A 27,545-nucleotide genomic window follows, 5' to 3' on the forward strand; every position below is an offset into this window, starting at 1 on the left:
CCATTTTTGCACCACAAAGCATTAGCCCCCACTTTCACTATGGTGCAATGCTTTCAGATAATCTTTAAATCGACTTAAGTTAAGAGACAGACAAAGCAAAAGTATTTGATCATTATGTCGCAGGCGCTGCTCTCCAAATAAGCAATAAGACATTATTAATTATTTTGAACTAAGAATAATATTGTTATACGTTTTATACACATAGTAATAATATTACAAGCCTAATACTCAGGATAATATCGTATCAATTTTAACAACAACTGTTGTTTCTTTTATTACGTCCACCCTAGCTATTTTTCTTGTGTAATAAATATTAGAATAAAATCATTTTTCCCGTTCGCGCGGTTTGGAAACTCATTCTGAGATCATCTTAAGAGCTTTTGGACGATTTGAAGCACGTAGTGCCATCTGTTTTTCTATTCAGACAAACAGCTGTGCAGAGTCGTCGTTCGTTCACTCACTACTACATACCCAATACCCATTAATCCTTGAGCTTGAGTGTTGTGATGAAGAAGGAGAGGCTGGCAAAATCTTGCTCTCACGGCGCTCATTAAGTCATCCACCCCAAATTGTGGTTGTCACTCCAAAAAATGAAGCTGGATCCTTCTGCCAACCAGTCTTTCCTATACGCTGGTTTTATCTATCATTAGTGCGACACTGAAACTGAATCGATGTGGACATGGGATCCAGAATTAGGTAAATTGCAACACAAAAGTCATTTATTCAAGCTGATTAAGCCTAACAATAAGATATTCATACGCAGCTGCCTTGACCGTATTAAGCGTGCGTTGCGGGAGGTCATTTAGCGTTTGAACCCCCTGGGGACGTGGAGACTCAAATTATCGTTCTATTAGTGCCTGATTTTTTTGTTTTGACGAGCAATATTTACAATTTTATCATTTCCATTACTTTTTGGGAGAAAGATTAGTTTTTGTCTAGCATCAGCATGCCTCGACAGACAACCAAATTTTCACAGACACGATTGCTTAAAACAACATCAGCACGATCTGGCTTTAATTAAAATTTAATATCAAAGTTTTATTCGTCACGGTCTGCATGTCTGCAGGATGGTATATGAATATACACACGTACAACGTCACTTTGATTATCCATTACGCCCCTTCTCCTGTTACACACATGTATATTTATCATATTTATATAGTGTGTGTACCAGATCAGCTTTCAAACTTGCACCTTTATTACAGGGAAGACATTAGACACTTTTTTGAGTGCTTCTGCGAAATCGCCAAGCCCCAGCCCGATAAGGAGGCGTGGATTGTCCAGAAGTTCCCAGAGTCGTACAAAGATGAGGAGGTTTTGAAATCGGTGCCGAAATTTTCTTTCCCATGTGAAATCGAGTCGTATGTTCGCACAGTCGGTCATGTTCATTTTTACTAATGCAATAGTTTGCAGCACGAGTGTGCAGCACTTCAACTTTGTCCTCACGGACATCGACAGCAAATGGACCTTTGGTTTTGTGCGTCACGGCACTCGCTCGGAAACAGCTCTAGTAGTCCTAAGCTACCTTCCATGGCACGAAGCATTTCACAAGTATAATGAGATTTACGAAGGTTATCTTTGTTTTCTTGAGCATTAATAACAGTACTTCTCGTCAGGTTCCTAAACACAATCGCTGATCTGACTGATAGCCCAAATGACTCTGATCTGTGGAGTTTTCTGGAGGCGATGTACGAAATGCCTGCTCCTGACCCTGGAAGCACCATACATATTCCATACAACAACGGTCTCAAGGTGATTGTTCGCGTGTTTCATTCAATTGTAGCTAACCTCATTTTTTCCCTTTGCAGACCTTCACTTGCCAATGTCCCAATCAGTTCAAATTGCCAAGCATTCCAGACAACGTAAGCTCAATATATCGATGCTGATCAAATCAAATCTGCAACCCCTATCAATTTGCAGCGAAATTTGACTGAATATTACAGCGCCGTGGATGCCAACAACATGATGCTTATTTTCGCTTCCATGCTGTACGAAAGGCGAGTCATCTTCACGTCAAAACGGCTTTCCCGACTGAGTGCTTGTGTCCAGGCAGCCAACGCAGTTCTCTACCCCATGAACTGGCAACACATTTTCATTCCTGTTCTACCCATGACGCTGGTTGACTATCTGCTGGCGCCCATGCCTTTTCTCATTGGAGTTCCCCAAGCTGTTTTGCAAGTAAGTAATTTTTTCCGTTGATTTGTCTAACATCTGTTTAATTGATCTATCAGCTTTTAAACGCATCATTAGACATTTCACTACATCTGTAAAACTATTTGAATTGACATATTGTTTATGGTGTAGATAGCTTGATGTAGAATAAAATTATAATTTATCATTTCAAGTGTGAAAACCATTTAAATATTTGTTTATCTTATTCGTAATTTTGCAGAAGGTACCAAGAGCTGATCTGGGGGACGTTGTAATTTTGAATGCTGATGCCAACACAGTGGAATCTCCTTTTAACGATTTAGAAAGTTTGCCCTTCGAAGTGGTAATTTAACCTGTGATGAAAAGGTGAAGATTGTAATCCAGTTGTTTTCAGGTTTCGTCTCTAAAACGTAAACTGCGGAACCGCCCGACGCTACTTGGTGATGGTGTGAGTCGGGCTTTCCTTCAAGCGCTGGTTCAGCTCATTGGCGGCTACCGAGACGCCCTGCAGTTTTATCAGGGGGAAAAGATCACCTTTAATGCTGATAAATTTGTTGAATCTCGACCATCATCAATTCAACCATTTTTGAGGAAAATGCTGCACCTGCAAATTTTTCAACAGGTTGGTGTTTTTCTTGCGCTAATCAACTAGAAACTGACCAAAGTCAACAGTTCATAGAAGAAAGACTCGACATGCTCAATGCCGGCTTAGGATTTTCCGACGAATTTGAGCTGGAAGCCTGCAACTACTCTGAAAAATCCAGTTCAAGACTGAAGCAGCAATACAAAGAGTGGGCCAGCACCATGAAAAAAGAAGGGAGCGCATTTTTCAAGACTGTCAAAAACAAGGTGCGTGTCTGTCTGTGTTGTCTCTGTCATGTCATTAACTTTTTTTTTGCTATTTGAACGTAGGCCAATCCAGCCGTCAAATCAGCTGTGAAAACGGTACGTTTTGCTCACTCTAGGCACTAGGCACTTTAATAAATAAGAGCTTATCTAAAAATTTTGTCCCCTGCAGGTAAAAGCACGCGGCATGGATATGAAAGAGCGCAGCAGGACAGCATACAAAGGCATCAGATCCAGATTTCGTGACAGCCATGTTTCGCCGCACTCGATGCACCATGAACTTGAACCTCCCCATCTGCCCTTCAACGGAAAACCCAGGTCTGCGCCAGCGTCACCAACTGCTTCCCCTAGAAGACCAAAGACACTGATGGATTCCTCTGGAGGAGTCAAATCGTATTACAAAGATCCCAACAAATTCTTAAAACCAGCTAGTGACAACAGGTTAGAAAATGATTCTTTTAATTGGGGAAGTGATTTCAAAATGCCTGAACCTCATACTGCTTGTTAGGATTCCATGCGCATAAAAAGCAAGAAACAGGTTTTTAATTTTACTAGAATATATATAAGGAAAGGTTAGCTTACAGATGAAGCCAAAATGATTAACTTCTTACGGAATTTTGACCCATATGTCCTCCTCCGCCGCCGCCTCCTCCTCCACCTCCTCCGCCACCACCACCAAGAAAACAAAAAATCGGGTTATATGTAACAAAATTCTGCTGCTTTGCAGAGATTTTGCCAGAATTTTCTGTCTACTCATAATTCAAGTTGAGATCATGGGCAAAAAGCTAATAAATTGATATATATTTAGCAATTATAATAGCCAGACGTTTTTCCAATCGCCAATGCAGAATTCTCTGCTGCTAATACTATGGTTATTAATTTTTGTTATAGATGATGAGGCCTGAAACAGGTGCTGCACAGTATGAGAATGTGCTATTTAATTTTTGCTCTCAGAATTTCACTAATAGCTGACCTTCCTGAATTAATTTCCGCGCAGAGTAGTCATTCAATAAATTATTAATAGACCTTTACTCTTTTGGCACTAAAGCAGCCTTGAAATTCAGGCGTACGAAAGAAAAGCCCGATTCTATGGATATTGCTCGCTTATAATTTGAGTGGTGCACATTGACGGATCACAAGAAAATGTCTAACAGTTTGCTTCCCCTGATTCCAGAGGCAGGTCGTTGTCAGCCGCCCTCGCTAGTCCTGACACTTCTCCTGTGTCAGCTGAAAAGCCGCTGCAGATTTCTCCAATTGACATGGACCTTCTCGGGGACTTGCAGCATCTAATTTTTAGAGACTGTCAGAGGCTAGGTGAAGAGGCAAAGAAAGAGATGGAGGAGCCCAACCCAAAACCAATGGTCGACAGATCTGTAAGTAGCGCCCTTGGACTTTATTCACTGCTTCTCCAGTCGCCAATTTGCAGTATTTGTGCGCATCACATGTGTTTCTTTATTTTTGCTTTTGCTAGACGCAGTTTTGTGTTTGCTTTTTTGCAGCTGAAGCCTGTTCGTAGCATGGACCGATCATCCAGCATCTCGCTGGCCCCGCCTCCACCCCTTAGCTTGCAGCGTTCCGCCCCTCCTACCTTGACCCCTTCTACTCCCACCACCCTGGTGAATAACCCTTTCCTCAATCCGACGTCGCCCTTCTTGGTGTTGGGCCAAGACATGGAGAATCCGGACGCCACGAGTAACCCGTTTGTTGTCACATGTCCTCCCCCACACGAGCTGTCCGGCGGTGGCATTATTTCCCCTCCACCCAGAACACGGAAACACTTGCAAAAAGCACAAACGCAGGTTTGCACTCATTTTTGTTTTATCCGCTGTATGTGTGCTCTTTACTGCTATTTTGCATCAAGTGTTTTTTTTTGGTTAATTTTTGCAATTTTGTGTGTTCTGAAAATCACTTTACCACATTCAATTTTAAAAGTAGAATGTTTTATATCACTGTATCTCTCAAATTCAATTATCTTGCAGGAGTAAAAGCTGAAAGGTGGTAACACTTAAACCATTGTAAATACTACCGGTCTTAAGAAAAGCCTAAAATACGTTGATTTTTCATTTTTTTTTCAGATAGCTAGTTTTCGGAAAAAATAATTGTTAATATTAAATTTATGCAAATTTCAGCCTTCTGGAGACCTCATACAGTTAGACTCAACGCCTAGTGAGGACGATTTCGATCCACTGAAGCCAAGTAGCAGAACGAAAGCGGCAGCTTCAAGTTTTTCAGCGGAGCTACTATCTTCAGAGCAAAACGGCGCGAGGTGTCTCCCGACAGAGTCCACCTCAACTTCCCAGCAAGATAGGGATTTGTTGAGAGAGTATGGCCTGGAATTCGTCTCGTCAAACGCGTGGTCGAGCTCTAATCCCTTTGGAGAAACCGCACCAACTGCGCCAAATCCTCCAGGTCGGTGGACGACTTTTGAGTAGACATTGTTTGTTATTTTCACATTACATCGAAATACACTACTTGTAAAGGCATTGGGTATGTCAAGTTAAAAAGTACTGCATGCGAGAAGTTCATCTGTTAGGTTGGTGATAATTCCGTTATTGTTTATTACTACATGATAATCAAATCAAGTGCGGAGGGAATCCTTACCAGAGAAAGGTTTCGTGTTGTTATTTGAATCTAACTTGTTTTGTTGACGCTATTCAGTATTGTTTATCATATCTATTCTCTTGGTAGTAAATTATTTAAGTAATATTGGTTTGCTAGTCGCGTGTCTGGTAAGGTGCTCTTAAAATCACGCCTCTTGAATCTGCGCTGTTGAAAAGACAAATGAATGCACAATTTATTTGAGTCTTTGTTCTATATTGCATGCAACTGTGATAATTATATGATTTTTAAGAAGAGATAAAAATAGGTGCGGACTAGGAAGTCAGAATTTCATTAAATATATTCTATTTTGTTAAAATTATATGATAATGTGTCATTGTCAAAGTCAAAAGCATGCTTCCAGTGCAAAAAATTGATTAACTAAATTATATAATGCAATAATTAACCAACCTTAAAAAAATTTAATCCTCATTGGAATCAGTTGAGAGTATTTCAGTAAATTCAAATCGGGTTGCTAATGAATAACGTTTTCGCAAAGGCCATTTAAATTATCAATTGTGTCCAATTGTACTGTCTGCCATCCAAATAAAATAATGGTTTTGGATATAAAATTTGAATTTAGATTATCTGGCCTTTGTTGTCGATGGATAGTCCTAAAAAATGAAAAATCCCCATGGGATCATCTTAAAACTCTACTCGTTGAGATTGTAAAAGAAGCGAGGTATATAAAAATAAATGTCATTGAAACTGTCAATTTTTATAGAATTAAATTTTTAATAAACAATTTTAACGTCGCCATTTTAGTCTCATTTCCGACCCAGACAGCAGGAGAGAAAATAAAAAGACGCTCTTTAAAACTAGTATAAAGTGAGATTTATTCTTGGAAATTACGTTCAGTTTTCGTTTTACAACTTGAACAGGTGTATTTTCTGACAAGCCTGAAACCTTTTCCAATGCATGGTCAAATAACAGTTCCCTTTCAATGGGGTTTTGATATTTTCATCAACATGATCACTACAACGACGAGGTCCAAAGAGACGCGTTAGACCTTTGGGGCGCTCAAAAGTTGTTTTCCTTCAAGACTTCAAGAGACAAATCTCGGTTGAACACACTTGCTCGTTCCACTTTTAATGTCACAAAAATTTATCGTTTCTTAATTTAACAGCATAAACAACTGCCGTGTCATTTAGCATTTTAGAAGAGATTTTCAACTTAAGGCAAATTCAAAATAAAAGTGGCGAAAGCGTGGAAGTACAATAATATTATTTTAGTATAATTGTTATCGTCATATATCTTGGGTTTTACAGTAATCACAACAATATGTATGTATGTATAAAAGTGGAAAATTATTTACAGATTATTCACAACAATGAGACACACTGATATGGAAAGAGCTCATTTGCCTGGAGCTGTTGTTACTTTGCGTGAATTTCCGTTTTTATTTTTTTTTTCGCGTAATAAGCGATGGAAAATGAGTTGAAAGCTCAACACTCAATAAAAATATACGGATTATGTAGCCGGTTAGAGAGAATTTTAATCGGAACTGAACTTAGACGATTCATTATTACGTGTCAACTTTTTTCCATTCATCTCTCCGCAAGAGTCAAGTGACAGAGGTTACGTTCAAAATATTCTCCATGCAAAACTTAATGATACGCTAAGTATTCATATAAAACTTGGGGTTATATTGGTCATTTTTCTGAGAGTAAAGACAAAGATTCTCGTTTTATATTTAAGAATATTATCGTTCATACATTTTACTACATAATTCTTTTTGTCATTTTTAGAAGAACTGAAATCTAAATGTAAAATTTTTCGAGTCGAATCCAGATTAACTCTTGTCAAACGATTGGTAAAAATATGCAGTTTTGTAGAAAATAGATTTTGAACCTAAGTCGAGGGGCACCAAACACGCTCTGAATTCCAAGTGCCGAATTTCATCGCAATATCTTGCTTGCATCAGTCAGTAAAAAGCAATAATTCTCTGCACGAAAGTATTCTCCTCCTTTTGTTGATTGTGAAATAAATAGCTTTGTGATCTCGTCAATTAATACCTTTTGGCTTGGTAATTCATGTAAATTTGTACATTACAAATCTAGACCTCTCAGCTGCTGTCTTTTGGCATGGCTCTCACGGTAAACGCCGCATAGGCTCGTTCACAATCGAATATTAAAGGCCGTTCATGCGCTACACTTCGCTATCAAAAGTGTCGTGGCGGCTGTAGGCTTGAAATTTTGGGCAGGCGCGGCTGCCTGAGAGGTCTAATCATAAAACACTTAGATATTATATTATCATATTTCTTACCTTTGTCTGCTAATACTTTTATATTAATTTTTATTTCTTTGAATTATATAGTTTGATTTTATGTACCAACAATGATAGGTTTCCTTTTGTTAGAAGAGTGAGAAATAGAGAGTCGTCTGTCGAACGAGCTGCTAATGTATAAATATAAACAATTTAATTCTCTGATGATACTTCAGCGCGATATTTTCCATTATGGACATCTTTCAACCAATATAACATTTTATTTTAACAATAAACGATGCGTATTTTACTGAGGTGTGCGCCATTTGAGATAATACATATTATTCTTGATTTGAATGTTGAATGGTATCCAATCAGTGTATAGTTTTGTTTTACTTAAAATACACTTAATGTGCGTGTCTCAATGCATAATTATTTAAGAGCAAAACGCGCGCGTGTATGTATATGGATTGCTCTCTCCGAGTTTTATCACAGTATTGTCCATGACTAGAAATTTGTTGAAATTTAAATATATATATATTATATTGATAAAAATTTTGCGCGACATTCTTTTTCATAATCCCAAGACTTACTGCAAAAGCGGGGTGTTTTACAGTGTGTCGTGTATATCTATATTAATTACGTTAATTACAACGAATAAAATTTTCAATTTGAAGGCAAACACAAATCAATTGGTTTTACCCCACATAGAAAAATACTGAACGAAAGGAACGACATTTTTTGCACGAAAATAATGTACATCAACTTATTTTACGACATATTATTCGTGTGTAATTTAGATCGTATCCTCACAAATTCAAGCTCTGCGAAAACATTTTCAGCGGAACAACAACTGCCTCCACACAACCGTATTTCAAATATGGTAACTTTAAAGCTTTTAGATCAACAGTAATTTCTGTGAAAATCAACAATGAAGGTTTCTCTGAGTTCGGCAAAAACTTACTTGAAAAGTTTCAAGATGAAAATCGCAGTTGGGGTTTTACTTCCACACCTTGAACTTTTTGAGCGAGACCTTCTTGAGTCGCGCCACAGCGTTTCGCATGTCGCTCGCGTCGCGCTCTTCGTCACTGAGCGTCTCGCCCTCCGAGTGCACCTCCCTGGTGCGCTCCTTGAAGCCCGGCGGCGTGCCCGCCGCCTTCGCCTCGCTGCCACCCCCAGCCCCGATGGTGGAGGCGAGCCGCGACCGGAAGCCACCTCCGCCGCTCCTGCTCGACGACGGGTAGCTCAGCACCTCGTGCACGGCCGTCTTCTCGCTCCGGCCTTTCAGACCCTTGCTCAGCTTCTCCAGGGTGGCCGTCCGCAGGTTCATAGTCGTCTTCCGCCGCCCGGTCGGAGGGGTCATCTCCCCTCTCTCGCGGAGCACAAACCGGCCCAGTGTTTGCCAGTGCGCTTGGGTGCCGTACACGTTCTCATCATCTGCCAGCACCTACAATGATACAAACAAAATTTTAATATAAATTATAGTTGGAGTAATTAGCGAAATCGGCAGGCATATGTACTAGCAACATCCATGGATATTGTTTTAGGCGTTTATTTTGTGCCTGTATTTTGTGTTAAAATATTTTAAACTAGAATGGTCATATAGTCACATAGATTGAAAAATCAGGATTTTCTTGTTTTTTTTTTTAAAAAAAAATAATTAGTCAACCGTATCGATTTTTTTATTAAAAATAACAATGAAAAACTCCTGACGCTAAAACATGAAAATCAACAAGTCTGATAATTTTTTAATAAAACTTCGAATTAGGTAGTGCCTCTTAAGAAATTTAAAATTTAACGCCCAAGTTGAATCAAACCTTTTATGTTCTTTAAAATTAATATATATATATATATATATATATATATATATATATATATATATATATATATATATATCACCATTTAACATGTTTTTACCCCACTATAGTAGATCCCCATGTGTTTTAATTAAATTGTAAACATATAACTCACCCTTTGCTGTTTTCTCCTCTGCGGTTGCTGGCTCTGCTGAGCGCCTCCAGCCCATTCCAACTCCTCAACCAGCACAAACTTGGTGGGGTCTTCAAGGCGCCTGGCCTTGACCAGCGCCTGCGCTAAAACGTCCTGAGTCGAGCTGCCCAGCGGCACTTTTAGGATCGCGTACGGGATTTCTGGCGAGACATTGTAGACGCACACCAGGAAGTTGTCGTGGTCGTCCCAGCTTCGACCCTGAGATACGAATTCTTTAATTGATCGGCATTTCGCGGAATTAATACCACACTCACCACATGTTGTGATGAGAGGTCGGTGGCCGATCTGGCTGAGGAGAGGCCGGCCGTGCTCCTGATGGACGAGAGCCACGCCCTGCTGCTAGGGTCGTCGCCCATGCGTTTGAGGATGAATCGACCTTCGCCCTGCCAGCTGGCCTGCGCCTGCAGCGGCCGCTCATGCAGGTCGAGCACCCTCTGCGTGGCGGGCATGTCGCGATCTTTCTTCTCCCAACTGCGTGCCACCTCCTCCACCAAAATGTAGTCCTGCGCCTTGTCAGCACCAAGGTTGGCCTTCTGCAAGGCCTGCACGATCACCTCCTGCGTGGTGCTCTCCTGAGTTATCTTCAATATTGTGTACGGCTCGTCGGGGATCACACCAAACACCTGGAAAATTTTCCTTCATTAATGAACTCTTATGGAATCAAATCAATTTACCATGAGGAAGAACATTCTTCTCTTGAGCGGCACAGTGACACTCTCGATGAGCTCGGCTTGTTCCTTCTCCTTGCGAGCCTTTTCGGTCACGGAAGTTGAGCCACTCAAGTGAGTCTGTATTTCGCTGTTCTCCATCGAGTCCAAACTCTCTTCCTCAGTGCGTGAATACACAAACAGGGTGGACAACTGCAGAGGCTGGTTCTGGGGGGAACGGAGCCGCACGTGTCGATAACCGGGACGAAGCCGGGTCAGGGGCAGTACTCGTTGTGATAGAAGATGGTTTGTATTGGCGTCCATCACGCTGAACCTCACAAAAGCTAACTCCCTATATAAAAATTATTTAATAATATAAATGATGATAATGAATTTGCTACTGTTTTTAATTATGAGAGTAAAAATGCTGACAAACCTGAACATAATTTGGAAAAAGAAAGCGTCATTCCAGATTGGGTTGATGGCATTACGCTGGATGACTTTGGTTTTCTGCTTGGCGCAGTCTACTGGAATACCGATCACTTCGACCTCGACGTATAGACTTGAGCTGAAGTTGCTCTGGCTAACGTACTGTCCAGACACAACCGTCAGAACCAGGTGCACAGAATGGAGACCGTCAAATTCTTTGTCCCATGGGTTAAATCTTCTGTACATCATATGACTCCTGAAGCAACAACAAAAAATAATCAACTTAAAAAACATGGTGTTTTTATTCTCTTTTTCGTTGATTTTTTTATTTAGAAAAGTTATTTTTTCTTTCATATCAGTCTAGTCCACAAATTCTTTTGAGAGTAAAATTGCAATTTATACTTAATTTGAATACGAAAATCACCCCTTAAAAATTCACAATGTGCAACTCTTGTCTCTGGCGTGCCTTGCAAGTTGCATACCTAAATTATGAATAGTTTACCTGTCCCACATCACAGCCGGCTTTCGAACGTATCCGCAACGCCCGTTTTGCTCAAACATTGCTGTGTTCAGATGAAGAGCAGCGTCCTCAGTCTGATAATTAAGCGCAACCATCTGAATGCCAAACGCCCAGAAGATGACCGGATTGAAGTTGGACGAGTCTATGCGCATCCCTGCAGGATAAGTTCGCATCAGCTGCGTTTCCGTGTGGGCAACCAACGCGAGGGGCTGCTTTCGGCACAGTTTCTTGGCCGAGTTTTCGTTCAGACTGGAGCACTGGTAGCACGGATGGTTCACGTTGGGCCTCTTTGAGAAGCTGGAGTGCGAACCGGGGATTAGACTCGATTCGATTGGCATTGTGGTGGCCAGGATGAGTGACGATGACGCGCTTGAGGTGCTGATTGACGACGTAGCGCCCGTGTTGGTAGGCGTCCCTGGAACTGAAGTGCCTTGTTGGGGCAAACCTGCAGGATGTTCATCGCATTATCAAGATTTATTTATTTTTGCATGAGAAGTTTGCTCACCTGAAGGAGTATTGTTGCCCTTTTTAATAGCTGTTGAGGATGAGCCGGAAGGAGCAGGTCTGCGACTTCTTACTGAACTATTGGGGCTAATTGTGTTGAGGGACCTGAACTTGATGGCCTGGATGTAAATAATCATGTCGGACAGTTCTTTGGCGATTTGGCTGCTCTGCTTCTTTGGTTTGTGTGAACCGAAATCATCATCAAACAGCCAATCTTGACTTCTCAGTGCAGTTTGTGGGACCGAAGGGTGCGAGTGGCGCATGTCGCGCAGTCCAGCGCCTTCGTGGCTTGATATTGAGTCAGTCCGAGGTCCCAGCGAGGAGGATTTAGCTAAAGAACTACTCTTATCTTCTGTAAATAAGGCAGAAAAAATGATCAAAATTTTATTTTTCAAAACCAATATGGCTTGATTTAAATTATTAATTATCAAGGTAATATTACCATCAAGATTTTCGTCTTCATCATCGTCATCATCATCTTCGTCTTCGCTAAACTCGTCATTGACAGAGCCACCACTGGTGTTGCTGACTATGCTGGAAGCCCTGCCGGACGCAGCCTTATTCACGTTGGGAAATGCGCCCTGCCTAGATGTTCCCCTTGGTGCCATTTGAATGTCAGTCATCAGTTTTTTGTTCTTGATTAAAATTCGGTGTTTGAGCTGTGCCGGGGATGGAAGACACGGCTCGTCACTGAAGTCAGTCTCAAACAGGAACTTTGTGATCAACTTGTCACCAAACACAGACTGAAAATAATATATATCAATTTTTTAATCGGTTTATGTCAATCAGATTTTATTACCTGGAAAATGTGTGCCATTCTGGCTTGCTGTTGGACTGAACAGTGATTTTCGATGCTGAGAATCACAGGATACGGGGAGGTGACAAATGCGGATCTGTTTATGGCCTCGACCACAGACCTAAATGGAATTTTCGTAGTAAATGTGTGTCCGTGGTAGATTAGGGGAGAGCCGTCGTCGCCATCCCAGCAGTCAAGTTCTACACATCGACATCCAGTGAGAAGCACCTGAGCAACAAATTGACAGTGAATAAAATCACGAGATAATTTTAACTTTAATATATTATACCTGGCTATAAAGCTCAACAGAGGACTCTCCTTTTAGCTGATGCCCAGTGAGGTACGTGTTGTGCGACGAAGCAATAAAGTAGTGTGACAAACTTTGGTCCATTTCAGTCTCATCAGGTGCGACCCGTTCACTGACAAAGGCGTAGTTGTCTTTGTCCATGAGGTAGCGAGCAAACCCTTCGAAGGACAGGTTGTTTTGCGCCCTCAGCAAGGGGTCTGGTTCGTGTCTTTGGATCAGGGCTTTGACTTCCTCCTCAGAGTGCTGCTCCATCTGCTTGGTCTCGAGAAATTTGCAGAAACTCGCAAGAGTGATAACTTGGCTCTTGCTGGTGTCCACTCCGGCACAATTGCTGACGATGCTGGCGGCAGCAATGGCGTCAAAGATTTTTTTCTTGTTGCTCAGTCCCTTGTCCAATAAGTCATTGGAACTATTTCTTGTTAAGAGGCCTAAGAGAAATTAAGTGAACTTTATTTTCTTCTGGGAAAGTGTCAAGTTTATTACCAATTTTCTGTTTGTTCAGTGTTAAATGCTCTGGAGAGTTTTTATGGCTACTGTCACTAAGTGATCCATCAGAAGTTGTTCTGCAGACTGTTGCAAATTGCTCAAAAAGTTCTCTCAAGTCTTTCCTTAGGCGCAAACTGCAAAAGGTAGTAGGCTGATCAGTGACACAGATACCGACGGTCCATAAAATATTTACGCACCTGAACGATCGGAAGAGGTTGACGAAATCAATAAAATCTAGCTGAGTCTCGTTTGTGATGGAGCCAGCCCTGAATTGGCGGATTTGCAAGTAGTCACTACCGGCAGCCTTTTTCTCGCGCTGCAGCACGGAATAATTTGTAGAGGTGCTGGGATAAAAGTTGTCCAAGTGTTCGGAGGAGCCTGAAGGCGTGGTGCTGGCCGCATTTTGAACGGCAGCCAACACGGAGGACCTATTAGTGTCGATTTCGCTGGAAATCGATCTTGATCTTGGTGGGTTTGCAGACGTCACTGACCTTCGTGAAGCGGAAAGGATGATACCATCTCGGCCAAAGTCTTGTGGTTTCATGCCAATGTCCTGGATAAAATTTGTGTTATTATTGTATTAATTAAAAGAGATAATTTACTTTGATATTTTGAATGTTTGTGATTGATTTCTTCTTTCTGAACTTCGTTGACTGGCCACGTTTTAGTGTTCCGTTGTCTGGTGGAGACATTCCGGCTATGTTTCCGGCCAATGTCCAGTCTCGACCTCCAAAAACCTGTTTTGAAATGCGAAAAATTATGTAGATACGATAATTTTTGTGGGATGATAAATTACTCTGATAGCGTCAGCAGTCATTGGCCCTCCGCACATCTCATCAAAGAAAAGCTGCAGGTACTGCTCCTTCAGCCACAGGATCCGTCGATCAGTCAGCTGCATTTGCCTCTTTAGGCCTCGTACCACCCAACACAAGCCTTGGTACCACACTCTGGAAATTTAAAATTCAAATAAGCACCGCCATGTAAAATATTCAAAATTAAAACGAATAGCAAAGTGTGGAGGGATTTGTGAAGCACGCATTTTTCTTACTTGCACATTAACGGTGGGCATAGGAACATTAGCACTCGGTTGTCACTGAGGTTAGCACCGTAGACTAAGGCCAAGCAGTTTTCTGAGCCGTGGAATTTCTCAAGGCCGAACCGTCTTGCCGTGGAGGCGATGTCAGGATCCTTGTCCTTTCCCCCGCCACCGAGAACGATCTCCTTGACCGAGGTGAGCTCGAGGAAGCCCTCCTCGAGGCCGGCGATGGCCACCTCGCCCTGGCTGGTGCCCGCGCCGCTGACGCCTCCTGCTCCGCCTCCTCCTCCGCCGCCGCCGCCGCCTCCAGCGCTGGCCGCGAACTTCATGGCCAAGCTAGGGGAGATGATCTCTTCAGGGTTGGCGGAGAGGCAGTAGTCTGGCTGGCTGCCCCCGGCTCCGGCGCCGCGCAGGCCGCTCCAGCAAGGCCGCGTCCAGGTCAGGGTGGAGCAGTTGCGCTCCAGACGCATGTACACCAAGGCAGAGCGGGAACCGTCAGTCTCGTAGTGGACAGCAGTGCTGCCGTGATGCATCACCTGGTCAACCGATAAGTGACAAATTAATTTAAGCGTTTCATTTGAGTTATTAGGGAATTAAAATCAATAAAAAAACGGTAATCGCTTTTTACTGCCATGTAATTTTTAAGATTACGAATATTTAAAAAGTCGGTCGAAATTGCTTGTAAAGGTTAAGGAAACAAGAGATAAATATAAAAAAGTGAGAGATTTAAAATATCACTTTCTGCAAACTCAGATAAATGACTAGATAAATCCCCCTCACGTCATCGTGAACATGATCGATGTTTTACCAACCCAACCCTCACTATCTAGCTTCCCTGCTAAAATTTTCTTTTGGGAGCAAGAATCTCCAAGAGCGCTAAAATCTCTATTAAAATTAAGAATTGCCATAACCCAACAAGGTTTTGAGCCGACATTTTGCTCTGGTTACAAACGTTTACTAGCTTTACCACCTCTCCGCAGGGTATCAATTATCCTTTCGGAAACAGCTACCCTAGTTAGAGAGGATAGTTCCTCAAATATAACAGTTTAAAACAATTTAGTACAATCAAATACTTCAAATCTGGACGTTTTCGCTTGCTCAAACGGCCTGAGTTTCTTTAATAATATTCAAATTTTTTATTAAGCATACAGCCCCAAAGCAAAATGCTGGAAAGAGGTAAAAAGGATTACGCTATTTCCGATTAGAGATTACGCATGCCAAGCTTGAGTTTAATGAAGGGGAAAGAATTGTTTTATTTGCATGTCGCTTCTCTAGTGGCAAGAAAAGTTTGCCGTCGAGAACGGCAATTTTTCACATCGAGCTCCATCACGATTGCGACAGTTTTCTGCATAAGCCGCGCGGCCCCCCTTGTTTTGCTCCAGCCCCTTCCAAACGCATTCACGCTAACCCGCAGCGCCCGTCTGTCTGGCGGGTCATCTACCCTCCTCCCCTCGCCCGTCGGCCAGCAGGCGGCCACTTTGCCTTTTCCGCCTCCCACGTCTGACTAGCGTGCAGATTGGCGTTTCGTCTTTCGCGTCAACCGCAAATATTGGCAGGCCCTTACAATAATGATTGCGATTATTTGTTTGCGCACCTGCAGTACGTGGTGGTCCAGGCCGGAGTGAGGCGCCGAAATCGGGAAGAAGCTGACGCCGTGGTCGTGGTAGAGGGTTTGCACCGGCTTGTAGTTGTCCAAGTCGAGCCGGTAATCGTGCTCCTCGTTTTCGTGCACCAAGTACGAACGCTCGATATTTGACGAGTGGATACTGTTGGCAAAATGGAATGGCACATTTTTCATATTTCTTTTTTTTTGCAAAATGTTTATTACGACTTAAAACTTTAAATTTCCAGGTAGAAATAAAATTAGGGAAATTAAGCGGGAGTAAATAATGACACAATTCAGAGCAGGGTCATGTTTACCCTACTCTTTAAACATATTTATATTTTAAATTTTATTGCTACTCTACTGACCTGACTGGCTCCCTTGAGATTTCATTTCTGGTTCGCGCGTGAAAGTGTTGGTGGAAGGACGCGATCCTGTCCATCACAGCCTGCGTTCTGTATACTTTGTCCAGATTGATGAGGCCGCCAGGGCCGATCCGCGTGAAAAAGTGGTCCTCACCGTTGTAGTCGGAGATGAACTGTAATTTCACAGTAGCCGAATTCATAATGCAGATGAACGTGGAATAAGGCAGGGAATATTGAGCATTCTCAATGATGAAGGATAACGCAAAGAAAAGAACGAGACGAGCGGTGCATTTGATAGAAGACAAACGGCGCGTGCTGCCACTGGGTATTGGATCGGAGGAGGTTCTTGCCGTTCAAGAGAGATATGGTACAGACCAGGGAGCCTTGAACAGAACAGTCACGTCCTGTGGCAACGGTGCCTGTGTTTGTGTGCCAGGATTAAAAAGTGCATGAAGTTTTTTTAGTAGTGAGCATTTTAGCAATTTCGTAATTATAAATTTTTTTTAGATGTCAATCAAAATTTCTTATTACGAATGGTTCATTGTCAGTTTATTTATTCGGTTAAATGTATGCAGAGATAAAATAGAAAGTCGAAATGAAATACAAGATCATGCAGCCAAAGAACAACAATTCGACCGGGATACCATTAATGCCCCCATTTACCATAGCCCTAAATTGCACTGCTTGAATACGGGCTTCAGAAACTTGTAAATCGATTGTAAAATAATTCTTGATATATTGATTTGCGATATCCTAAAGTTATTTCTAGCATGCTTTTCGTTTTTAAAGTTCCTACGGGGCTATTATTATTTTTCAGGGCTCTGTAAAATCAGCAGGCATTATCGAAACCAACCATTGTAAGATTATTTGGTGCTCCAAATTGAACAAGAAGTCATGTGCGATTATGTACAAAAGATTTTCATGCAGCTTGTTTGTCAAATAGATATTTATATCAAATTTTTTTATTAAAATTTGGCATCCCTTGCGCAGACAATATTTATTTTGCAGCATTCCTCCGTGGACTTTGCGACACCCAATGACACCACGTACCATTTGCCTGGTTCCTCCAGTTCTAATCGTTTGGGGCGGATACGTGCCGCTGTTGCTGCCCGAACTCTGGCGCCGAGAACTCGGTCTTCGTCGCGTCCCTTTGCTGAGCTGAGTGGATTGGGGGCGCACAAACGACAAGTAAAGGTCAAGCACGAAAAGCTCAAAATGGCATGATGGACGATCACACGGCTTTCTTGTAAAGTATATGTATAAAGTGTGAAAGCGTGGAAATCTTGAACGAGAGTGTGCTCATTCCCTAAGCAGATTTAAGTTGAATATTGAACGCGCACGTGCAATCAAGTGATATAAATTTGATAAAATTACACGTAATAGTTGCAAAACAAAATAGCAAAACTTGATTAAAACAGTAAAATGTCTTTTTTAAAAAAAAAAACACGGAACATAATACGATTTGAAGCGCATTTTAGATTCCTGAAACTCTGGTGGTTCCTATTTCAACAGATATGAGAGTAATAAAAGGCAATAGTTTTTCTCAGTTTGAAATTGATGCCTTGTACTCGTGAGAACCATCAAAGTTTCACAAGCAAGCAACTTTTGTTTGCTTCACGAACTATATATTTACTGCGAATAAAGAAAACACGTACCTCGAGTCTGGCCGCTTCACCAGCGCCCGGCGGTGCCAGCACCACCAAGCTGGGCGTGTTGGAGACGATCTCGCGGAGCTCGCGCAAGAAAGCACCGAAAAAGGGCACCACCCTGCACTCGGGCATGGCCAGCGCCCTACCCAGGGCACGTTCGTATTCGGCTGACATGAGGGCCGCCGACAGGAAGTCCAGCACGGGCACCGACTCTTTCTCGGTGATTGACAACCAAAATGGCTTCAGCTTCTTCGACCTGCAGAGAGCGCGGTGAAATTTAGCTTCAACGGCTTGCCAAGACGGCTTCATAAATTATGCACACAATTGATATACATATATGTCGAAATCCCCACACAACTACACATTTCTCCAGGAAAATATGTTTTTATTTATTCATTCTTAAATTTTACAATTTACATTTTACAAAGCCGTTCTTTGATGAGAAGCCCCTGCATGCAGACTTGATAGTTGAAAATGCAGAGTGGGCGGCAAGTAGTTTCCGCCGGCCTACAACTTACTATGCGGCTGGAGGCCGAAAGAAACCCCTGCCACGCACCCGCTGATCCAATCTTCTTCCAGCTTGGTCCTGAAAGTGAATAGAGAGAAATCTGGAAAATGATACTCACTTGAGACCGGCAACGATCTCCATGGCGCCGTTGAAATTTGCCATGTTCCAGCACGACAGTGCCACGCGCAGGATGCACGACAACACTGCCTTGCGGTCTTCGTGCGTGGGCTGAGATATTATCAAGTGCGTTACCCAAGAGCTGACCTGAAGACAAATGTTGCAACGGATTGGTTGAATGACGGACGATTACACATTTAATATATGGAACGCTTTTTTCAACGATAATTTTTTTGATTTGTGAATGCTAGTAGTATTTTCGGATGTCAGACTTTGAAAATTCAGAATTTTTGCAAATTCTTCTTGGCTATCATATTATTTACGCGATGGGCATGTGGATTTCTCCTGATTTTCTAAAAATAAAAGATATAATGTTGTCTTTCCTGGAAATCTAAACGATTCCCCGACTTAATATATCGATGTCACATTATTTCTATCTTTGGGACTGACGTGTAGACGTAAGCCGCGGGTCATTGAACTTTCACCAAACACGGCAGACGACTTAAAAATCGAAAAGTGATTTTTGCCACGCACCTCATTGAATCTTTTGATGAGATCCCGCACCGAGGGCCGCGCGGGAGTGGCGGAGGCGGCGGCCGTGTTGGCCGCGGCCGCGGCGGCCACCCCGGCCACGCCAAAGGTCACATCGTCGGGCGGGACAGCTGTGTTGCCGCTGGTGGCGAGGTCGAGGGTGACCTGGCGAAGGTAGTCAATGGGTGGCACCTGGTAAAAGAGGTGGTGCTCGGTGGCGGTCAGTCGGAGGGCCACCTCCTCGGGGAAGTGCAGCAGCCGGTAGAGCGCCTCCAGCTCGCTCGCGTACACCACCGGCACCTGGAGGGTATGTAGAGATCTCTTCACTGTTGCCGCACTTGGCTCAGCTGCGAGTCACACCAATCATACACAATTTTTAAACTTTCGCGTCAGTACGATGCGTTTACAGAGTGAGAGACAGTTTCAATTTGGAATCGCTTTTCTATAATATGCTGTGTTTATTGTCTTTGCGTCTGTTTCAAAATTTTGATGTGTATGGTATAGTGCTCTTTCTCTTTGCAGACTTCAGACTAAAAACAGTGTTTCGTTTTTCTTGGGTAGAGTGGCGGTTTATATACAAGAGCTGCTTAATGGCAATCAAGACAGGAGGTTTAAGTTAAACATACGAATATGTTGTTTTGTGATATAGGAAAACACAAAATGGTGTATTGTGTCATTCTGAGAGCGTGTTTCTAAACATGCGTTCTAAATTGGTTCTATAATTAGAGCTGTGAATTTCAACCAATGTAATGATCAAGAATAACATCGTCAAAACTACCACGACGGCGTATATGTGTATGAAAACGTCTAATTTTTAGAAAACCCGCAATGTTAGTCTTTTTATTGAAAACCGTGTGCTTTTTTGCCGAGAGGTTTTAACTTTTAATTGGATTTTAAAGCCCGAAATTTTGGTTGGTCTTCCAAACCACTTTCAAATTTAAGAATTAATCAATTAAAGAAAATTTAAATGAACTGTAGATAACGTATTCGATTGGGAAGTTGTGCTTTCACTTTTTCCTATTTTGCATTTTAAAAATGTTAAAAAATTATAAACTCCCAAGAAGTGTCTGAAATTCACAGCCCTGTAATTCTAATAAATCATAAGCGTATATATATTGGTCTGGAACTCACCCTTGGTTCTCCTGGTTGGGGAGGGGGGAAATAGCAAGGAGACGTTGTCCAAGAATGACGTGGAGCTGTGGTCGAGTTCCTGCATAAAACATGGCAAATTCGGATTTAGGCTATCGTGTTTATCGAGCTTGACGGGCAACCTGTAAAATCTCCCATAGCGCCAGGCCAACCTCACGCATCGTGGAAGGAGAGGGCACAGCCAGTTGCCACCTTGATCCTCGGAATTCCAACTGTAGTCTGTCATGAGAACGACCTCCTCCTGTTCTCCACTACCCGTCAAAAATCAATATAAGTCACTTTGTTTGAGCGGGATCATTAATTTTGAAAAGCCGCGAAGAACATGCTTTGATTGAGAATCGGTATAAAACTGAGGGTGTAGCAGAGGATCTCATTAAAATGCAACGTTGGCTGTAATTCGAGACGCGTCCTCAATTTGCCACTGCGTCGGTGCATTTTCCTGCTTCCTTTGCTTTAAAGGGTAATTAATCCTTACGGCCAGATCGCGGCAACAAAGGATTTGATTTCAGATTTTAGAGGGCGTTTAAGGGCAAGTTAATTGGCCACGAGAACACGATAAACTCACCTGTAAAAGATCAATTGTGTTTTGAGCTTTGGCAAGAATCTTAGTCTTTGTGTCGAGTAGAACGATTTTCTCCGGCCCTAAACCGAGCAGCCGAGCAGTCTGGAAAATATTTGAGAGCTGCTGAAATATTTACTCTCTTTGCCTAGTTTCGAAACTAGCTTTAATTAAGATAGCATGTGACGAGCAAGTCCCGAGAAAAGTGTGCTCTACCTTCTTTTTGGTTTTGCCCCTGAGCAGTTCCTTGACTTGGTACACTTTGCAGCCATAGCAGGGCAATCGTTTGCACGTCTGAATGTACAACTTCTTCAGCTGCACCTCCGACTCGTAGACTGAAGTGTGGAAAAGCTTCCGTTTTTGTTCCTGCAACAGAAATAGTAGCGGCTCTAGGTGAAATCTATTTTTTCCTCTATTGGACACGAAATGGCAGTCTCTCTCTCTCTCTCTCTCTCTTTCTACTAGGAGCAGGGGAGAGCCGCGCCGCGTAACGAGATTTGACAATTTCCTGGGCACGACAGGAAATGCAATTACAAGACGCAATCATTTTGCTCCATAAAAGCGGCCTAAAACACACGCATAATTCAATATTTCGCCCAGGATGAAATGCTCTTGAGCGAGCGTATTTCGCCAAACGGCGCTGCCGTGTGCAAATTGCCTAATTTGATGCGATTCGCCGCCCGCCGCCCCTTACTTGATGAAGTGCTGCGAAAACAACGGAGCAGTAGTTGCATTCATGCTATGGCCGATACTCGCTTTATATGCAAGGGGGTGGTTCTAAAAACGCTGCGTAAATATTTGCTCTAGCGAAATAAATCTCGCCTGCGAGCGCCCATAATCTAAACAAGCATGCGTGTTTGAAAGCAATGCTTCTTATGCTTGTCGATGGCCCAGAAACGAGCACCTTGTTTCCTATTTTATTTTAGAGAAGTGGCTTCATCCGCCTTCGCGGAATTGTCTGTCTGTTTTATGTACGTTTATTCTGCCTCAAAAGAGGTTAATATAAGACAGCTATGATAACAAGACTGGACTTTTATTGTCTTTCCCAACAGGACTGATTCTGCTGCCAGAATTTAGGGTTTGAATTTACGTTGGCCGAGAATTCTAGAGAAACGAAAAATTTGAAACAGGACGAGAAATTTTAGCTTTTCTCTACATCATCTTGAGAGTTCAATACCCTTAATCAAGCAACCCCTGAATTTCTTCTGCCTGTCTCTCTGTTATTATCTCTCCCCAAATAAAAAGGCTCAGTTCATCTCTCAACCCAAGCTGTAACTAAGTCTATGTGACTAGGAAGCTAGAAATTCTAATTTCAGCTGAAAAACATCAAGCTAAAAATATTTATGATTTGAAATTCACAAACAGAGTGAAAGATTTAAAAGATGTATGTGATAATTAATTAAAATGTGCGGCACAGCTCGATTAAATTGTTAAGTGATATGCCAAATTCGATGGACGGTCTTTGGATGAGCGTATATTCCATTCAAAACCAATCCAGGGTGGGATGCACAAAGGGCTTTCACTCGCGCTCAGAAGGGGAAGCTGTGCGACAATGGTCCCGAGTGATTATGCCTCGAAAAGAGCCGGCCAGCATTGAAAAAAAGAGGAGCACCGCACAGAAGTAGCAGCTAGTTTTATTTCCTGCGCGGATTTCATCAAGTCGCTGTGTGTTGTGTCCCTTTCTCTCTCCACTTCACTGATCGTCGGCTCATGAAATGAAATGAAAAAGAGAAAAGGGAACTCAACACTGAGAGTAAATAGGAAAAAAATAAATAAAAACGTGTTTGTGTGTGTGTGTCTTCGACAACATCGGCGTTGGCGCGGTCACAGGAGGAGCGAGCGGGTGGAGAGAGAGAGAGTTAATTAACGCCGGACAATCAGCCAAAGCGGCCGTGAATGAGCGAGCACTCTCTGACGGACGGACGCCATTAATTAATCCGCATAAAGGATTAAGCCGACGACACAATGCGCTCTGGACGGATGAAAAAATAATAATATCGCTGGCGACCAACCTGTTGACCTGAGCGCGAGCAGCTCGAAACGCGTCCATGCGAGACGCGCGGCCAGGCTTATTTAATCGAAAATGGAAAAATGCTCCCGTTCAGCAGTGCACACACGTAAATAACCCATAGGAGGACAAATATACATGGTGCAGCGAACGCAATTTCAGTTGCAGAGCCGTTCAATGAAAAGGATGAATGTATGGCGAAAAAGAGCGCTGGCGGAAGGGATTTTCACTCTTTTCTCTGTGGCTGCCACACAAAAAGGCGCAGCGTTGGATCAATTTATATATTCGCATGCGAAGCTGACGCGTCCGCGGCAGTTTGATTTAATTATATTTATTTGCGGCCACACCGAAAATAACACCCGCGTGTTGAACAGATGGCCATTTTATTTGCAGTTTGCCCGCTCGTTCAAGCGGCTTTGAATGGAAAATGTTTTTTTTCCCGATAAAAAGGGAGTCAAAGGGTCAAAGCTGGCTGCTGTATAGGAACACTCATTCAGTGCTTTTTTATTAGCAAGTTGGCAATAAAAGAACAAAAACCAACTGGCTTTTTAAAACATCACATGTTTTCTATTCTCCAGACTCGATCAAAAGCACTTGGAAGAGCTGGAATTGGGTAATTCGATCCCACTTAATTTTTATACAATGTGTTTACATAATCTGATAAACATTTTTAGCTGGAATTCGATAGTGCTGCACAAGCCCGATCATGTCAACTGTACCTTCTTATAGCATTTAATTTCCATCGTTCCTGCCAAAAACTTACATTATTTGTACTTCTGTCAAAATGGTTTGTGTACCCATGCCAATCGTTTGATTGTGAAATGACAATAAGATAACCCAGCAGTGCATGCATTTCCCCGCTCTCTTCAGAATTTTAAAGTGTTTGTGATCATCAAATTTAAATTTGGGTAATTTCCAACGGGTGCATTGCGATGATTACGTTTTTCCGCTAGCTTTGTAGCCTTTCCTAATCTGCGTATAGTATTTTTACAATGTATACTACATGTAGGCATATGCGCCTTAGATGAGAATAAAAAAATAATAGAAAGACGCATGTTTTAAACCAAAGAACACTAACATTAATTGACACTTTGAAATGTTTTATATCCTAGATTGTAAGAAAAACATGTAATTAAAAAAATTGAAAAAATCGAAAGCAAATGGAAAATTTGCAATGAATAAGCCGAGATAATTTTAACCTAACTCCACAAGGCAAAAGGCAATCCTAAACTTCCTATTTGGCTGATGCGTGCGAAATAGGGAAAAGCGGATTCCCCCGGGCTGCGTGTTTTGTGCTCGGCCAAATAATAGACGCTGAAACTTTTCTAATTAGCACTTGGCCCTTCCGCATAAAAGAGATGAGCAGTTTGCGAAACAAGATGGTGACTTGCAAATCAGCTTACGGGGGCGAGGAGTGATAATGCTATAGTGTTGCACTTACATGTCTCAGTAGAGCGCGAGTGGCTGTCGAGAGGGTTGCCGGTGAGAGGTCAGAAGCCTCAGGGCGACTGCGAGCTGTGGCCACAAGTGGCTCGTTTTAACGCACCCCGCGCGGGGCATGCGCCCTCTCATTTGCATCGGGGGTGCTGCCAGCGCGAATTTGCATGGAACCCCTTTCGCCACCCCCGCCCGTTCGCTCGCGACAAACAAAGCTGACACGGCCAGAATTATTTATAAATATGCATGTGTGTGCCGGCGTGCGCCTGTATTCAAAATTCGCAATGCGATAGTTGCGAGCGTCAAAACAAGCAGCGCAATTCCACTCTCGTGAATTTTTAATAACGTTGAGCGCTATTCCGATGGCTTATTGGATTTATAGAGGATCAAGGCGATGCAGGACTTTTTCATTATGCATAGCACAACTATTGGTTTCTTCTCTATATCTGAAGTAAATCCCCGGGATTTCTTCCAACGCTAGTAGATCGAATTTACAAATATTTATAAAAAAATATTTAAGAATTCACCATTTATTTGCGACAGCCCGTAGTATTCGAAGTCGTCAACAGATGGTGCCATCGTATACTTCCGATTTTAAGGCACTTCCGTTGAGATTTAAGACTCAAATCCTGCTGCTGGGCATTCAGCCCTGAAAATTACTTTTTTTATGTGCTGGAGACCAAAAGCGGTTCATCCAATCGCCGCAGAAACGTGAAAAACAATTCTTTTTAAATAAAACATCCTTTTTTACGATTCTACATACGAACTGACTTTAGTTTTCAGCACATTAAAAGAAAACAGAATCCGCAGTAGCAGGGCTGAGTCTTAAATCGCAGTGGAAGCATTAAAATTGAAATTAACCACTGACGCAATCGATTGGCGGCTTAAAACAATAAGGGACTTTCGCAACTGATGAATTGGTAATTTTAGTCGAATTTCCATCCAAAACAGTTTAGAATGTTTACCCACAAATATAAATATATAGAACTAATACATTTTCGTCTGTAACTGTTTCTATAGCAGCAAAAAATTATCTAGCCTCTATTAAAATGTACTGTGCGTTTTGAAGCGTTTAGATTGCAAAAATATTTAATGGTACAATCAGACAGAGCTGAAATGTAGAGATCGAAATTGTCTCTAGATCTAGAGAAAATATTTGAAAAACAAAAAATACGCTTGAATGTAACATACTTGCTTCGTGCACAGCACGACACGAGTGTTTTCAACGTCAAAAGGCACCCTTCAAATTTTTGATTTATTGTGGCAGTGCTGTTAATGAACCTTTGAGCCAATTTTAGTTATTCTTTTAAACTGTTTCGCCATTAAATAACCTTATTTTAGTAAGAAATAATATAAGATATTGGCAAGAAGACACCTGCTATCTTCTTAAATCAAGAACATCAAGAATCGTGATACATACTTTTAACACGATTTAGAATGTGATTTGTAGAGCTACACTCCTTTTAAAACTTTTGAGTCATCTGAGTTTAAATTTAAGTGATGAACAGACTTGTGTGTTACATTTGTTTTAAAAATAAACATTTTATTGTAGAAATAATAATTACATAATTTGTGAGCATGAAATAAAAATTCCAGTTACGTTCACTCTGTTTCTAGAAATACCGTGCTCTATTGCACGCAGAAAATTTATTTTTTCAAAAGAACGATCAAGGGTGTGAGGACTGAGGAGGGTATCAAAGGGGTGCGGTTGAGTCCCGTGTCGGTTTTGATTCACTCGAGCGGCGGCAAAGTAATTAGAGTAAAAATGGCGGGTCAAAGCAGGCAAAATGTGTCCACTCACGCAAGCGGCCACTTTTGTGCATCGCCCCGAAGATGAGCAGCTCGCTTTGATCGTGCGGCGCAGCATTTTTGCGGGTCGAGTGAGCAATCGCGCCCCCCGCACCCTCACGGCGAATGGGTAGCCGGGCGGGCGGAAGGAAAAGGAGTAGCGAGTGCAACGCGATTAGGACACACTCGATGACCAATTACGCACGCAGCTTTGTTCGCACGCCGCACGTCCGTCCGTCCGTCCATCCGTCTGGATTGACCGCTCAACTCACCGTATTACGCACATTGATTTTTCCGCGGCATTGGGCTTTTCCGCGCTTGTGTGTGCATTTTCCCACTTGCAAAGGGGTGTACGCGCGAGTGCGGATGCAACAGCGCCCCCGATCGGGCTTTTCACTGGCGAGAATTGAGTTATGGTTTGCGCCACGACGGAAAATTTACTGCGTGGTTAATTATGTAGCATGCGTGACACTTTTCGTTTCCTGCAGATCCGTGCTTGCGGCCTGTTAAATTGGGTTTTCTGCGCGTCGCAGAGGCAGATGCAATTTTCTCTGTGGCACGCAGCGTGAAATAATGAAAAGTTTAAAACGGAGATATTTTTGCGGTTTTTTAAAATCTAATTTGAAGAAAAATCGATTTCTTTTTAAGTAAAAAAATGTTGGTTTCAGTAAGTAGCTGTTTGAGTTGATTTTTTGAACTATTAAAAGCTCTAGACTGTGCGGCAAGTTAAAGGTCAAGTGAAGAAAAAAATTCAAACTTTGCTGGAAAAAATAGAAAGGGTAGCTTGACCCCTATCCAATCATGTATGCCTTTTCACGATAAAATCCGTGTTACGAAATAGTAATAATTGCTAGCAAGCAGTCAGAGCTCACCATTTGAATATAAAAGTAGCTTTTAATATTTACAGAGCTACCTATATACATTTAGGCACTAATTAACCCCTTAGGAATTGGTCAGTGGGGTTTATGAATTGATGACATGGATTATTTTAAGGCAGCATTTCTGCCCAATTTTTTTAAATGAATTAAATTGCTGACCTGAATCACGATATCGGCCTCGCAACAAACTTAACTGACCTTGAGTGACAAATAATGACACACCCTCACATATTTGTGATTACGCAACATACAGTGAACTATAACACATTAAGTAACAGGACATTTTTTTATCTGTATGCCTTGTAACTGACAGGCCAGGTGCTCCCTGATACAATCTTCTAACACGGCAAAGGCGCATTCTTCCATTGATAGGTTATGTGACGCGTGGCGCGTGGGCCTTATGCAAATTTGATGGTCC

General features: G+C 42.2%; 2 protein-coding genes across 10 annotated transcripts in view; one reads left to right on the forward strand and one right to left on the reverse strand.

The window, feature by feature from the left end:
- Nucleotides 1–477: 477 nt before the first annotated feature.
- LOC135939860 (DENN domain-containing protein 1A-like) lies at nucleotides 478–6,350 on the forward strand. Of its 3 annotated transcripts, XM_065484458.1 has the most exons (14): nucleotides 478–696; nucleotides 1,206–1,361; nucleotides 1,414–1,551; nucleotides 1,617–1,752; nucleotides 1,809–1,862; nucleotides 1,921–2,178; nucleotides 2,393–2,494; nucleotides 2,546–2,773; nucleotides 2,824–3,000; nucleotides 3,064–3,096; nucleotides 3,170–3,438; nucleotides 4,172–4,370; nucleotides 4,497–4,796; nucleotides 5,127–6,350. In XM_065484458.1, exons 1-14 carry the CDS (start codon nucleotides 680–682, stop codon nucleotides 5,427–5,429), a joined length of 2,370 nt encoding a protein of 789 aa, XP_065340530.1. In that variant the 5' UTR covers nucleotides 478–679; the 3' UTR covers nucleotides 5,430–6,350. The 3 variants fall into 3 exon arrangements, with proteins under 3 accessions (XP_065340530.1, XP_065340532.1, XP_065340531.1); XM_065484460.1 differs by lacking the exon at nucleotides 4,497–4,796; XM_065484459.1 differs by lacking the exon at nucleotides 3,064–3,096.
- Nucleotides 6,351–6,406: 56 nt separating this feature from the next.
- Nucleotides 6,407–27,545, reverse strand: part of LOC135939859 (uncharacterized) — a 93,392-nt gene continuing 72,253 nt past the window's right edge. For 3 of the 7 annotated variants that reach the window (XM_065484450.1, XM_065484456.1, XM_065484452.1), the window contains 25 exons: nucleotides 21,233–21,382; nucleotides 21,023–21,139; nucleotides 20,580–20,708; nucleotides 20,440–20,518; nucleotides 19,312–19,655; nucleotides 18,779–18,924; nucleotides 18,159–18,408; nucleotides 17,554–17,661; nucleotides 16,507–16,676; nucleotides 16,130–16,301; nucleotides 14,548–15,071; nucleotides 14,296–14,446; nucleotides 14,102–14,236; nucleotides 13,697–14,052; nucleotides 13,497–13,633; nucleotides 12,996–13,441; nucleotides 12,710–12,934; nucleotides 12,353–12,653; nucleotides 11,912–12,262; nucleotides 11,389–11,851; nucleotides 10,894–11,142; nucleotides 10,485–10,809; nucleotides 10,065–10,433; nucleotides 9,772–10,008; nucleotides 6,407–9,247 (listed from right to left, as the gene is read on the reverse strand). In XM_065484450.1, the coding sequence (XP_065340522.1) occupies nucleotides 8,801–9,247; nucleotides 9,772–10,008; nucleotides 10,065–10,433; nucleotides 10,485–10,809; nucleotides 10,894–11,142; nucleotides 11,389–11,851; nucleotides 11,912–12,262; nucleotides 12,353–12,653; nucleotides 12,710–12,934; nucleotides 12,996–13,441; nucleotides 13,497–13,633; nucleotides 13,697–14,052; nucleotides 14,102–14,236; nucleotides 14,296–14,446; nucleotides 14,548–15,071; nucleotides 16,130–16,301; nucleotides 16,507–16,676; nucleotides 17,554–17,661; nucleotides 18,159–18,408; nucleotides 18,779–18,924; nucleotides 19,312–19,655; nucleotides 20,440–20,518; nucleotides 20,580–20,708; nucleotides 21,023–21,139; nucleotides 21,233–21,382 (6,381 nt within the window). In that variant the 3' untranslated portion in view covers nucleotides 6,407–8,800. The remainder of the gene's footprint in view (nucleotides 9,248–9,771; nucleotides 10,009–10,064; nucleotides 10,434–10,484; nucleotides 10,810–10,893; nucleotides 11,143–11,388; nucleotides 11,852–11,911; nucleotides 12,263–12,352; nucleotides 12,654–12,709; nucleotides 12,935–12,995; nucleotides 13,442–13,496; nucleotides 13,634–13,696; nucleotides 14,053–14,101; nucleotides 14,237–14,295; nucleotides 14,447–14,547; nucleotides 15,072–16,129; nucleotides 16,302–16,506; nucleotides 16,677–17,553; nucleotides 17,662–18,158; nucleotides 18,409–18,778; nucleotides 18,925–19,311; nucleotides 19,656–20,439; nucleotides 20,519–20,579; nucleotides 20,709–21,022; nucleotides 21,140–21,232; nucleotides 21,383–27,545) is intronic. The other 4 variants (XM_065484454.1, XM_065484453.1, XM_065484457.1 and 1 more) reach the window with 4 other exon arrangements.

This window comes from Cloeon dipterum, chromosome 3 (assembly GCF_949628265.1).
Source record: "Cloeon dipterum chromosome 3, ieCloDipt1.1, whole genome shotgun sequence".
Lineage (NCBI taxonomy): Eukaryota > Metazoa > Arthropoda > Insecta > Ephemeroptera > Baetidae > Cloeon > Cloeon dipterum.